The sequence below is a fragment of the Sciurus vulgaris genome, assembly GCF_902686455.1.
Source record: "Sciurus vulgaris genome assembly, chromosome: 1".
NCBI lineage: Eukaryota > Metazoa > Chordata > Mammalia > Rodentia > Sciuridae > Sciurus > Sciurus vulgaris.
The window spans coordinates 80,440,168-80,455,459 of record NC_136461.1 but is presented as its reverse complement, the minus strand read 5'-3'; the positions used below and the strand labels follow the sequence as shown (position 1 = coordinate 80,455,459).

The window sequence follows — 15,292 nt, the reverse complement described above, 5'->3', positions numbered from 1 at the left end:
CTTTTCTCCAAGCACATAAAAATACTTAATAATTTGACCAGCACACTGGTGCATGCCTGTAATCTCACCTACTCAGGAGACTGAAGCAGGAGGTTGCAAGTTCTGAGACAATCTCAACGACTTTGTGAGACCTTGTCTCATAATTAAAAAAAAAAAAAAAAAAAAGGGTTGGAGTTGTAGCTAAGTGTTAAAGTGTACTTGGGTTCAATCCCCAGTCCCAAAACAAAACAAAAACAAACAAAAAAATTAAAAACAAAAAACTTCATAATTTGGAGACTTTATATGTCTAAATACTCCAAAAGAGTCAGAAGCTTTTTTGGTAAGTTTCCTATTACATCTTATTTTATAAAGTCATATTGATAATGTTAGTTTTGCATTGGTATTCACATGTGAGAGTAGTAATGTGTATTCAAATATTATTTAGGTTTTTTTTTCAGCTGAATTCATTGTATACATATCTGCTTAGAGGTTTGCATAGTTTATGACAATTATGTCTAATCTGTTGAATCTTAGAAGAGAGGAATTTTAAAGGTTTATCTAGTTATTGTTCTTCACCTAAAACAAATTCATCCTTAATCAGCTCAGACATTTGGCCCTTTTTTAAAAATATTTTTTAGTTGTCAATGGATTTTTTCTTTTATTTATTTATATAACTGTAATATATATATCCTCAGCCCATATATATACATATATATGTATGTACACACACACGTGCACACACACACCCACACCCACATACACACACACACACACACACACACACACACACACATATATGTGGTGCTGTGGATCGAACCCTGGGCCTCATACATGCCAGGCAAGTGCTCTGCCTCTGAGCCACAACTCCAGCCCAGCATTTGGCTTTTATAAGTGCTGCTTTAATATAGTTGTCGCTAGGGAATGTAGTATTCTTTGTGGGCATCCATCCATTCCACCCTTCCTGTCTTTCTCTCTCTTCCCCTCCTGCCTGCCTGCCTGCCTGCCTATCTGCTTGCCTTTCTTTCTTTCGTGCTGCTGGGGATTGAACCCATGGCCTTGCACATTTTAGGCAAGTGCTGTACCACTGAGTTACATCCCCAGCCTCCATTCTATTTTTGAATAGCTGCAGTTATTTAAAAACTTTACCTTGAGCCTCTCACTCTGTTAGCTCAACCATTTATCATAATTTTGTTCCTTTGAAGCTAGTCATGCTATGAAAATGCTCATTACTGGTTTGAGGATATATTGATTACATCTTATTTATGACAAACACACCTAGTTTTTGTTATTAGTTGTATCACAGTATATCCCTATCCTGATCACCTAAATTACATGTTTTAATTCCTGGTTCACAAATGTGTTTGACTAAAATCCCAATAAGAATATACTTTACATCCTGACCTAGCACACCCATACTATACATAATACATACAGTATATAATGTATTTGTGAAGTAAAATTTTCATACGACAATACATCTCTTGGTATTTTTTTGCTCTTTTTTCTTTTTTGGTACCGGAGATTAAACCCAGGGGTACGTAACCACTGAGCCATATCCCCAGCCCTTTTTATATTTTATTTAGAGACAGGGGTTCACTGTATTGCTTAGGATCTCACTAAGTTGTTGAGGCTGGCTTTGAATTCAAGATCCTACTACCTCAGCCTTTGGAGCCACTGGGAATACAGGTGTGTGCCACCGCACCCAGCTCTTTTTCATTTTTAAATAAAATATTTGTGTTACCTATTAAGTGACTTTATTATTACTTATGGGTTTCAGTTTGTAGTTTGCAAACATGAAATTTGAAATAGTTTCCAAAACCTGGATGTTAGGGTAACTATTTCTTTTTACTTTTTTTTTTTAGTTGTCACTGGACTTTTATTTTATTCATTTATTTATATGTGGTACTGAGAATTGAACCTAGTGCCTCACACATGCAAGGCAAGTGCTCTACCACTCAGCTACAACCCCAGTCCATAGGGTCATTATTTCTAAAACAGGTTTCACTTTTATCATCTCAAGAGAGAGAATTCTTTTTTTTTTTTTTATTATCAAAGCTCGAATTTTTATTTAATCTTTTCACAAGCATTTTTTTTAATTTATTTTTATTGTAAACAAATGGGATACATGTTGTTTCAGTTTGTACATGGAGTAACAGCATACCATTTGCATATTCATAAATTTACATAGAGTAATGATGTTTGATTCATTCCGTTATTTTTTCCTTCCCCCCGTCCCTCCCACCTCTCTTTTCCCTCTATACAGTCCCTCCTTCCTCCATTCTTGCCCCCCCATCCCCCAATAAGTGTCATCATCCGCTTATCAGTGAGATCATTCCTCTTTTGGATTTTTGAGATTGGCTTATCTCACTTAACATGATATTCTCCAATTTCATCCATTTGCCTGCAAATGCCATAATTTTATTATTCTTTATAGCTGAGTAATATTCCATTGTATATATATATACCACAGTTTCTTTATCTATTCATCAATTGAAGGGCATCTAGGTTGGTTCCATAGTCTGGCTATTGTTAATTGAGCCGCTATGAACATTGATGTGGCTGTATCTCTGTAGTGTGCTGATTTTAAGTCCTTTGGGTATAGGCCTTGGAGTGGGATAGCTGGGTCAAATGGTAGGTCCATTCCAAGTTTTCTAAGGAATCTCCACACTGCTTTCCAGAGTGGCTGCACTAATTTGCAGTCCCACCAGCAATGTATGAGTGTATCTTTTTCCCCACATCCTCTCCAAAGCCTATTGTTGCTTGTGTTCTTGATAATTGCCATTCTAATTGGGATGAGATGGAATCTTAGGGTAGTTTTGATTTGCATTTCTCTTATTACTAAAGATGTTGAACATTTTTTCATATATCTGTCGATTGCTTGTATATCTTCTTCTGTGAAGTGTCTGTTCATATTCTTAGCCCATTTGTTGATTGGGTTATTCGTATTCTTGGTGTAGAGTTTTTTGAGTTCTTTATAGATTCTGGAAATTAGCGCTCTATTTGAAGTACGAGTGGCAAAGATATTCTCCCACTCTGTAGGCTCTCTGTTCGCATTGCTGATAGTTTCCTTCGCCGAGAGAAAGCTTTTTAGTTTGAATCTATCCCAGTTGTTGATTCTTGCTTTTATTTCTTGTGCTATGGGAGTCCTGTTAAGGAAGTCTGATCCTAAGCCAACAAGGTGAAGATTTGGACCTACTTTTTCTTCTATAAGATGCAGGGTCTCTGGTCTGATTTCAAGGTCTTTGATCCATTGTGAGTTGATTTTTGTGCAGGGTGAGAGATAGGGGTTTAGTTTCATTGTGTTGTATATGAATTTCCAGTTTTCCCAGCACCATTTTTTGAAGAGGCTGTCTTTTCTCCATTGCATATTTTTGGCCCCTTTGTCTAGTATGAGAAAATTGTATTTATTTGGGTTTGTGTCTGTGTCCTCTATTCTGTACCATTGATCTACCTGTCTATTTTGGTGCCAATACCATGCTGTTTTTGTTACTATTGCTTTGTAGTATAGTTGAAGTTCTGGTATTGGGATACCCCCTGTTTCATTCTTCCTGCTAAGGATTGCTTTAGCTATTCTGGGTTTCTTATTCTTCCAGATGAATTTCATGATTGCTTGCTCTATTTCTGTGAGGTACGTCATTGGGATTTTAATTGGAATTTCTTTGAATCTGTATAGCACTTTTGGTAGTATGGCCATTTTGACAATATTAGTTCTGCCTATCCAAGAACATGGGAGATCTTCCCATCTTCTAAGGTCTTCCTCAATTTCTTTCTTCAGTGTTTTGTAGTTTTCATTGTAGAGATCTTTTACCTCTTTGGTAAGATTGATACCTAAGTATTTTATTTTTTTTGAGGCTATTGCAAATGGAGTTGTTTTCCTCATTTCCCTTTCAGCTGTTTCATTGCTTGCATATAAAAATGCTGTAGATTTGTGCGTGTTGATTTTGTAGCCTGCTATTTTGCTGAATTCATTGATGAGGTCTAGAAGTTTTCTGAAGGAGGTTTTTGGATCCTCTAAATATAGAATCATGTCATCCGCAAATAGTGACAGCTTAAGTTCCTCTTTTCCTATTCATATCCCTTTAATTTCTTAAGTCTGCCTAATTGCTCTGGCTAGAGTTTTGAGGACAATGTTGAATAGAAGTGGTGAAAGAGGACATCCCTGTCTTGTTCCCATTTTTAAAGGGAATGGTTTCAGTTTTTCTCCATTATGAATGATGTTGGCCATGGGCTTAGCATACATAGCCTTTACAATGTTCAGGTATGTTCCTACTATCCCTATTTTTTCTAGTGTTTTGAGCATGAAGGGGTGTTGTATTTTGTCAAATCCTTTCTCTGCGTCAATTGAAATAACCATATGATTCTTATCCTTAAGTCTATTGATATGATTGATTACATTTATTGATTTACGAATGTTGAACCATCCTTGCATTCCAGGAATGAACCCCATTTGATCGTGGTGCACAATTTTCTTAATATGTTTTTGGATACGGTTTGCCAATATTTTGTTAAGGATCTTTGCATCTATATTCATCAAGGATATTGGTCTAAAATTTTCTTTCCTTGATGTGTCTTTTTCTGGTTTGGGTATGAGGGTGATATTAGCTTCATAGAATGAGTTTGGTAGGGTACCCTCCTTTTCTATTTCCTGGAATACTTTGAGAAGTAGTGGAATGAGTTCTTCTTTGAAGGTCATGTAGAACTCGACTGAGAATCCTTCTGGTCCTGGGCTTTTCTTGGATGGTAGATTTTTAATGGCTTCTTCTATTTCATTGCTTGATATTGCTCTGTTTAAATCGTGTATGTCCTCCTGGTTCAGAAATTTGTCAATGTCTTCGGTACTTTCTATTTTGTTGGAATACAGATTTTCAAAGTAGCATGTCATTTTGTTCTGTATCTCAGTGGTATGTGTCGTGATATTTCCTTTTGCATTATGTATTTTTGTAATTTGAGTCTTCTCTCTCCTCTTTGTTAGTGTGGCTAAGGGTTTATCTATTATGTTTACTTTCTCAAAGAACCAACTTTTTGTTATGTTAATTTTTTGAATAGTTTCTTTTGTTTCAATTTCGTTGATTTCAGCTCTGATTTTAATTATTTCCTGTCTTGTACTACTTTTGCTGTTATTCTGTTCTTCTTTTTCTAGGGCTTTGAGCTGTAATGTTAGGTCATTTAATTGTTGACTTTTCATTGTTTTCTGGAATGCGCTCCATGCAGTGAATTTTCCTCTTAGTACCGCTTTCATAGTGTCCCAGAGATTTTGATATGTTGTATCATCATTCTCATTGACCTGTAAGAATTTTTTAATCTCTTCCCTGATGTTTTTTGTTATCCATGTTTCATTCAATAGCATATTATTTAATCTCCAAGTGTTGGAGTAATTTCCTTTTTTTACTTTGTCATTGATTTCTACTCTCAGTCCATTATGATCTGATAGAACACAAGGCAGTATCTCTATTTTTTTGCATTTCCTAAGGGCTGCTTTGTGGCATAACATATGGTCTATTTTTGAGAAGGTTCCATGTGCTGCTGAGAAGAAAGTGTATCCGCTCGTTGATGGATGGAATATTCTATATATGTCTATTAAGTCTAGTTATTGATTGTGTTCTATGAGTTCTATGGTTTCTTTGGTTGGATTTTGTTTGGAAGATCTATCTAGTGGTGACAGCGGTGCATTAAAGTCACCCAGAATTATTGTGTTGTGCTCTATGTGATTCTTGAAATTGAGAAGGATTTGTTTGATGTACAGGGATGCACCATTGTTTGGGGCATAAATATATACTATCATTATGTCTTCCTGATTTATGGTTCCCTTAAGCAGTATGAAATGTCCTTCTTTATCCCTTCTGACTAACTTTGGCTTGAAGTCCACTTTATCTGATATAAGGATGGAAACCTCCGCTTTTTTACTGAGTCCATGTACGTGGGTAGGTTTTTTCCCATCCTTTTACCTTTAGTCTGTGGATGTCTTTTTCTATGAGATGAGTCTCTTGCAGGCAACATATTGTTGGGTCTTTCTTTTTAATCCATTCTGCCAGTCTATGTCTTTTGATTGACGAGTTTAGGCCATTAACGTTCAGGGTTATTATTGAGAAATGATTTGTATTCCCAGTCATTTGGCTTATTTTTGGTTTTTAAGTTGGCTTGGTTTCTCCTTTGAGGGTTTTTCTCTAAGGTAGTTCCTCCCTTTGCTGACCTACATTGTTGTTTTTCATTTCCTCCTCATGGAATATTTTGTTGAACATTCTGTAGTGCAGGCTTTCTATTTGTAAATTCTTTTAACTTTTGTGTATCATGGAAGGATTTTATTTCATCTTCAAATCTGAAGGTTAGTTTTGCTGGATATAGGATTCTTGGTTGGCAACCATGTTCTTTCAGAGCTTGAAATATGTTGTTCCAGGCCCTTCTAGCTTTTAGAGTTTGGGTTGAGAAATCTGCTCCTATCCGTATTGGTCTCCCCCTATATATAATCTGATGCTTTTCTCTTGTGGCCTTCAAAATCCTATCTTTATTTTGAAAGTTAGGCATTTTCATTATAATGTGCCTTGATGTGGATCTGTTGTGATTCTGTGCATTTGGTGTTCTGTAAGCCTCTTGTATTTGATTTTCCATTTCATTCTTCAGGTTTGGGAAATTTTCTGATATTATTTCATTGAATAGGTTGTTCGTTCCTTTGGTTTGTATGTCTGTGCCTTCTTCAATCCCAATAACTGTTAAATTTGGTCTTTTCATGATGTCCCATAGTTCTTGGAGATTCTGTTCATGATTTTTTACCATCTTCTTTGTTTGGGCGACTTTATTTTCAAGATTAAATATTTTGTCTTCATTGTCTGAGGTTCTGTCTTCCAAGTGGTCTAGTCTTTTGGTGATGCTTTCCATTGAGTTTTTTATTTGGTTTATTTTCTCCTTCATTTCAAGGATTTCCGTTTGTTTTTTTTTTTGAGAATCTCTATCTCTTTGTTGAAATGATCTTTTGCTTCCTGCAGGTGCTCTTTCAGCTCATTGGTATTACCATTCATTGCCTGCAATTGCTCTCTTATCTCATGCTTTGCTTCGCAAATCTTCTTAATCATGTATAATCTGAAGTCCTTTTCTGACATTTCTTCTAACATACTGTCATTGGATTCTATTACTATAGAATCTAGATTTGTTTGGATCATTTTCTTCCCTTGTTTTTTCATGTTGTTCATGTATCTTCCTCTCTAGCACTGCAGATCTGGGGTATTGCAGATTTCCCCTATAGGCTTATAGTGGCCCTATAGGTTTCCAAAATCCTTTCTTTAAGGGGAGATCAATATTAGCAGTGCCCAAATCAGACACTATGCAATCCTAGACCAAATAGCCCCTATGGGGACAATGACAAAATTGTCATAATAAACAGAATGTGTTCAAATGTTATCTTTGGTAAAACAAACAGGTTTACAATAATAATGTCTGCAGTTTCTAATGGAGGACAAAGAGGATGCAGAGGGATGAAGAATATGGCTGTTAATGGGATAATAAAAGAATATACAGAAGTTCTAGAAAATAGAAAGGGTGAGAGTGTAATCAGAAGAAATCGGATGTTAGCATGTAAATAAGGGAGAAAGCAACTCTGAGGGAACAGGTAAACAGAAGGAAAAGAAAGCAAGAAATGGAAAGAAATAAAAACTTAATTTTTTTTTTTTAAAAAGCAGAAAAAAGAAAACCTACTGTATAACAGTCATATAGTAATGAAACCTTCCAGTGTTCAGTAGCCTGATGTATGAGACGTACCTGACAATGAGCTTCAAGCCTCCAGCAGGGGTCTCAGGATGGGATTTGCCCCACCCGAAGATCGGAGCTACGGCTTCCAGGATTATCCAAGATGGCTGCTCTGGCTTCGAAATGTGTCCGCAAATGGGGAGCTGCAGCTCAGGGGTGGATGTGGTTAGCTGGAGGTCCTGGAGACAGGATGCAGTTGGTCCGGTAGTGGTCCTGGAGGTCGGGTGTGTTTGGTGTGGTTGTGGGATCCAGGAGGCCGGGTGGAATCAGTTGGTCTGGGTCCCCGGTGATAGGGCTCAGTCAGTTGGTCTGGGGGTCCTGGCGGCAGGGAGCAGTCAGTCGATGTGAGGGCCCCAGAGGCAGGGAGTGATTGGTCGGGCTGAGGGATCCTGGAGACGGGACTCAGTCAGTCTGGCCAAGGGTCCTACGGGGCCTGGCTGTTGTCTCAAAATGGCGGCAGCCACGTGTAATCAAACCTGCAGGCACTGTAACAGTGAACTTCCAGGCAGCAGCAGGCAGCTGGTTCTCCACTGGCGGTTTGCGGTCAGTCTGCTGGTAGCTGTCGGACTATCAGGAGGTGAACCTCGAGCATTGAGTGATGGATAGGGGTTAAGGCAGGTGATGGAGAGGTGAGAGGCAGGCAAATGGCGGATAGTAGACGCCTGACAGTGAGCAATCTGCTCTCAAAAAAGGCGTCGATATGCTGGCAGATTGCAGGTGATCACAGTAGACAAATGGGGTGAAGAGCAGGGGATTGATAAGCAGCAAAAACTGCCTCACCGAGAAACAGATATCCTCTGCTTGAATCCGGCATTGCGGAACGACAAGAAACGCAGCCTCCCTCTAGACCGCCATCTTGGAGCTCCCTCAGAGAGAGAATTCTAATGGTAGTAAATAGAACTTAACATGATTGTGCTTGCCTCGCATGTTTAAAGCCCTTGGTTGGATCCCTAATACAACAACAACAACAACAAAACTTAAAAACAAAACAAAAACAGGATTGTCATGTTCTTAGTAATAAATGCAATAAAACTAAAATCTATGCAACTTTTGTTTTTTTAAATCCTTAGGTGGCGACAGACAAGGTTGCAGAAAAGCTGAGTTCTACTCTCTCATGGGTGAAGAACACAGTTTCGCATACAGTCAGTCAGATGGCCAGTCAGGTGGCAAGTCCATCTGCTTCATTACATACTACATCCTCATCTACCACACTGTCAACACCAGCCCTTTCACCATCTTCCCCATCACAGTTGAGTCCAGACGACTTAGAACTCCTGGCTAAACTGGAGGAACAAAATAGGTGAGTTAGGTTGCTTGATGTTGTCTTTCCAGTTGTCAGTACAAACCCAACTAAAGTAAAAAATTTAAATATTTACTCATATTAAGAATGTTTGTTTTCTAATTTTTGTCTTCTTTATCAGATTAAGCAAGAAAGTATTTAAGTCTTGGATGAAGTGTTGGTCTTAAATAGACTAAATTTTTCTTCCTGTGCAGTTATATTTAGAGGTTTGTTTTCTTCCTATAGTAAATATAGTAAATTCCCTAAATCCTTCCTGAATTTTATTTAAAAATTTTTTTCTTTGATGGTACTGAGGATCTCACCCAGGGCCTCGAATATGCTAAACAAGCACTCTACCCCTGATATACACCCACAGCCTTACCATTTTTATTTTAAACTCTCTCCATAGCCCCCTTTGGTTAAAGTGTAAAACAGTTTAATTCAGTATGAATATCTGATTTGTGGTGTAGAGTGGGAAATCTTCTCATAAATGTAGCCATGAAAGGCAATATATCCCTTTCTCATAATGAGTATGAAATAAAATAGTTGTTTACTTTGCTAGGAATGTGTACTTTAGATCTTTTGTACTTTTTCACTATGTTATTATCAAAATCTCTTTGGTGGCATTGTCTACAAAAGAATATAAAGAATTCCCTTTTGTGTTTGACTAAGTTATATAATGCCACTGGCTTTAAGAATAATGACAATGATCATTTTAAAAAATATTTTTAGTTGTAGATGGACACAATACCTTTATTTTGTTTGTTAGTTTTTTTGTGTGGTGTTAGGGATCGAACCCACTGCCTCATGCGTGCTAGGCAAGCGCTCTACCACTAAGCCACAACTCTAGTCTGACAATGATCGTTTTTAACAGCTTTTTTTTGTGTATAATTGACATAATAAATTACACATGTATAAAATGTACAATTGGGTACAATTTCAACAGTGGTATATACCTGTGAAATATCACCAAAATGAAGAAAATAAACATCTGTATCATTTCCCCCTCCATGTCCCACTATAGAAATAGAATCATTCAGTATGTACTCTTTTGTATGGGTTTTTTCACTTAACAGAATTATTTTGAAAGTTGTCATGTTATAGCATGTGTTAATAGTTCACTCCTTTTCCTATTATATTTTTTTTGCCTAGTTATGTGGCTGTATCACAGTTTACTTATCTGTTGCTGTGAATGGTATAAACATTTGTGGATAGGCCTTTGTATGATGTATGCTTTTCACTTCTGTTGGGCAAGTACCTAGGAGTAGAATGGCTAGATTATATTGTAGATGTTGTATTTCACTTCCAAACTTTTCCAGAGGGTCTCTATCTTTTCATAATCCCATTAGAAGTCTGTGAAATTTTTAGTTCCTCTACATCCTTGCCAACACTTGATTTGGTCACTCTTTTTAATTTTAGTCATTCTTATAGTTATTGATAATATGTGATTTTAATTCAACATTCATAGTGTTGAACATCTTCTGTATTTATTTACCATCTGTGTGTCATTCTTTTTCTTTTTATGGCACTGGAGGTTCAACTCATGGCACTCTTATCAGTGAGCTACATACCAACCCCTTTTTGTTTGGAAATTGGTTCTCACTGAGTTTCCAAGGCTGACCTGAATTTGTGATCGATCCTTCTGGCCAGCCTCCTGAGTCACTGGGATTAAAGGTGTGAATCACTGTGCCTGACTTGATTTATCATCTTTGATTGTAAAAATATGGTGATCCCTGCTTGGTGGCTCACGCCTGTAATCCCAGCTACTTGGGAGGCTGAGGCAAGAGAATTGCGAATCAAAACCAACCTCAGCAAATTAGTGAAACCCTGTCTCAAAATTAAAAAATAAAAGGGCCTTGGATGAACTCGATGGTAGAGTGCCTCTGGGTTCAATACCCAGTACCAGAAAAACAAAAATAAAGTTAGGTTATTTGCTTTCTTATTATTGTGTTTTGAGAGTTCTTTAATGTTTGGGATACAGATACCTTACCAACTACATGATTTTCAACTCTTGTTTTCCCAGTTGGTGGCTTTTCAATCTCTTAAAAGTGTCTTTTGAGCCATGTGTGGTGGTGCACATCATGCAGTAATCCCAGTTACTCTGCAGATTGAGGCAGGAGGATTAGAAGTTTGAGGCCAACCTGGTAAATTTAGGAATACCTTGTCTCAAAACCAAAAGAGGACTGAAGGTGTAAATCAGTGGAAGAGCATAGCATGTGTGAGGCCCTGGGTTTAATTCTCAGTACCATTAGGGGGAAAAAAAAAGTGTCTTTTGGAGAGAAGTTATAAATTTTGATGAAGTCCCAATGTTAAACTGTTCTTTTGTAGGTTTTATTTGGGTGACCCAGGATTACGCAGGTTCTCTTCTGTGTTTTCATCTGGAAGTTTTAATATTATTTTTTAAAGAGATGGGATTTTGTTACGCTCAATCTGTTCACAAACTCCTGGGCACAAGCAGTCCTTCTACCTCAGCATCCAGAGTAGCTGGAACTATGGATGCCTAACATCATGCCCAGTCCAAGAAGTTTTATAGTTTTAGGTTATACATTTAACTCTGTGATCCGTATGAGTTAATTTTGTATATAATGCAAGTTTAGATGAAAGTTCAGTTTTTGAATGTGCACAAACATGATTTTTCCTGTACTGTTTGTTAAAAAGACTATCCTTTCTCTATTTAATTACTGTTACAATTTGGTCAAATATCAGTTGTCCAGGGCTGGGGCTGTAGCTCAGTGGTACAACACTTGCTTGGCATGTGTGAGGCACTGACTTCGATCCTCAGCACTGCATATGAATAAATTAAAAAATAAAGATCCATCAACAACTAAAAAAAATATGAAAAAAATAACAGTTGTCCGTAAATATAAGAATCTCTTTTTGGACTCCATTTTGTTTTGTTCCTCTCTTTCTGTTTCTTAATGCCAACACTATAATACCTTAATTGCTGTAGCTTTATATTGAGTCTTTTGTTTTTAAATTTTTTTTTTCTTTTTGGTTGTAGGTGGGCACAATACCTTTATTATATTTATTTATTTTTTACGTGATGCTGAGGATTGAACACAGTGCCTCACCCATGCTAGGCAAGGACTCTACCACTGAGCTACAACCCCAGCCCCTATATTGAGTCTTGAAATCAAACAGTATTAGTTCTCCAACCTTGTTATTTTGTTTTGGCTTTGGGTTCTTGACATTCCCATATAAATTTTACAATCAAGTTGTTAATTTCTAGAAAATGTCTGTTGAAATTTTTGATGGAATTGCATTGAATTCCTAATGACATTAATATTGTCTTCTACCCCCAAAACAATATATTTCTCAATTAGTTTTTGTACATGGTATTTTTTAAAATTTATTTTTCAGCTGCTCATTGCTAGCATGTAAAACTGTAATTCTTTTTTCTTATATTATCATGAATTCTGCAGCCTTACTATATATTCGTTGTTCTGATAGGAGTATTTATTTTTGTTTTTAAGATTGCATTCAATTGTTTTGGTGTATATGAACATATTGTCTGTGAATATAAGAGTACTTTTACTTCTTTTCCATCTTTTGGATACCTTTTGTCTTTTTTTTCTCTGCCTATTGCAACAGTTTAGATCCTCAGGTATAAATTAGAGTGGTAATGGTGAACAGACATCTTTGTTTTGCTGATCTTAAGGTGGAAAGCATTACATATTATGTTAATCGTAGGTTTTTGCATATGCCTTTTATCAGGTTAAGTAAATTTCTATTTCTTATTTGGTGGGAATTAAGAGAGTTTAAATTTTGTAAAATTTTTTCCAAATCTATTGGAATGATCATATGATTTTCATCTTTTTAGTCTGATATTGTGGCAAGTTACATTGATTTTGAATTAATTTTGCATTCCTGGGACAGATTACACTTGGATATAATATAATGTCTTTATAAAATATTGATTTGATTTGCTCAGTTTTTTTGGAATTTTGCATCTATGTTAATGAAGGAAATTGATTTTTATAATAGTTGTCTTCAAATGGTAGTTGATTGGAAATGTGTTTGACTTTTAATTGCAATGTTTTGTGACCTTGTGATGTTTGTGTGATCCTTCTGACATGGGTGTTTAGTGCTAATTTCTCTTCAACCCGCCTTAGCAACGTTTCTTCAAATTTATTATTTGTTTTATGGCCCTAAATATGATCTTGTCTTGGTAAATGTTCTATGTGCATTTGAAAAGAATATGTATTCAATGCTGTTGTTTACTGAAATGTTCTATAAATGTCAGTTGGTTCAAGTTGATTGATAGTGTTGTTCAAATCTACTATATCCTTTGCTGGTTTTCTGTTTACTTGTTTTGTCAGATATTGAGAGGGAAGTGTTAGAATTTCCAGCTATAATTGTATATTTGTCTGTTTTCCTTTAAATTCTATCTTTGTTTTATGTAATGTGAAGTTGCATTATTAGATGTATAGACATTTAGGATTCTTCTGATCTCCTTATGACCTTTATCTCTGTTAATTGTTAATATTGTTTGCTTGGAAATCTACTCAATCTCTTTAATGTAGTCACTAACTTTTTTGGAATAGTTTTGACATTTTATTTTTTCCTATCTTCTTTTTTTATTCTGTGTATGTGTGTGTTGCTGTGGATCTAACCCAAGGCTTAACTTATAGGTAAGCGCTCCTCCATTGAGCTATATCCTCAACCTGTTTGTCTTTTTTGAAAATACAATCTGACAATCCTTGCCCTTTTTAAAAAATTTTTTGTTAAATATTTTTTAGATGTTGATAGACCTTCACTTTACTCATTCATGTATATGTGGTGCTGAGAACTAAACCCAGTGCCTCACACATGCGAGGCAAGTGCTCCACCACTGAGCCACAACCCGAGCCCAGTCCTTGCCTTTTGATTGGGCTCTTTAGATATTTTGCTTTTTTAAAAAAAATTAACTAAATTTTAGTTCTTGTTCACATTCACATTCATCTCAAGGTACAGGTGAGAACCCAGGTGCTATTCATGGTAAACTGGACTTAGAAAGATAAATAGTTGAAGTACCCAGGGAGTGACTGATATGTATAACTTCTACTTTACATTTTATGACTAAATCTAATCATAGAGCCAAACGTTTGAGTGAGACAAGAAGTATAATCTTGCAGAGATGGAACTGTAAAGACATACATACATTTTTATTAGTTTCTTCTTTTGTGTTTTTATTTTAAATTTATTCAAGTATATTCACACAGTTGTAAAACTATTACACTGTCCGGTTTCAGAACATTTTCATCAGTCCAAAAAAAAAACTGTGTTCCCATTAGTCTCTATTTCCAACTACTAATTTACTTTCTGTTTTTGTGTATTTACCTATTCTGGGCATTTCAGAGTCATATAATAGGTGACTGGCTTCTTTCACTTTGATATTGAGGAAAATAGACCACTTACATTTAATGCGATTATGAATATGCTTATATTTAAATCTGTTATCTTCTTGTTTTCTGTCATTTTTTCCTTGAATCTGTTCAGCCTTCTTAAGACTTAGTTCAATATTTTTTATGATTCTCTTTGATCTCCTTTGTTGAATTATGAACTGTAAACTGTTTTAGTGGTTCCATTAAGGTTCATAGTAAACACCTTTTACTTATTATTCTACTTTCAAAGGATATTATACAGTTTCACATGGAGTGTTAAGAACCTTAGAATAATACACTTGCATTTACAATCCTCTGTGCTAGTTTTTATACTTTTATATGTTATAATTCCCATATCGTAATATTTTTGCTTCAACAGTTATCTTTTAAATGAAATTGAGGTTAAAAAAAAAAAACTCATGTATTTATGTCTGTGTAGTTACCATTTTTGGTGCTTTCTCCCCTCTTTTTTTTTTGTACTGGGGATTGAACACTGGGTGCTCTTATCACTGAGCTACATTCCCAGCCCTTTTTATTTTATATTTTGAGAAAGGGCCTCACTACATTTCTGAAACTGGCCTCAACTCGTGTTCCTCCTGCCTCAGCCACCCAAGTTGCTAGAATTACAGGTGTGTGACCCCCTGCTACTTTCTGTGGATCCATGTTTCTATCTGATGTTGCTTTCCTTTTGTGTGAAGGACTTCCTTTAGCATTTCATTTAGTGTCAGGTTATGGTGATGAATTATTTAGCTCTTGTATGCTTGAGAAAGTTAAAAGATACTTATTATCTCTGAGAACAGAATTTTAGGTTGATAGTGTAAGGAAAAATGCAGCTCAGCTGGGGACCCGTGGCGGCTCCAGCCCTTCCTACGGAACTGGCGCTCCGTTTGCTCGGTCTCAGTTGCGGCTCAACTATAGCTCCCAGAAATCCACA

The 15,292-nt window shown here is 36.3% G+C and overlaps 1 protein-coding gene across 15 annotated transcripts in view; it reads left to right on the top strand.

The window, feature by feature from the left end:
- The window catches only part of EVI5 (ecotropic viral integration site 5), a 263,393-nt gene that overhangs the window by 53,447 nt on the left and 194,654 nt on the right, over window positions 1-15,292 (top strand). For all 15 annotated transcript variants that reach the window (XM_079146326.1, XM_079146338.1, XM_079146331.1 and 12 more), the window contains one exon: window positions 8,787-9,016. In XM_079146326.1, the coding sequence (XP_079002452.1) occupies window positions 8,787-9,016 (230 nt within the window). The remainder of the gene's footprint in view (window positions 1-8,786; window positions 9,017-15,292) is intronic.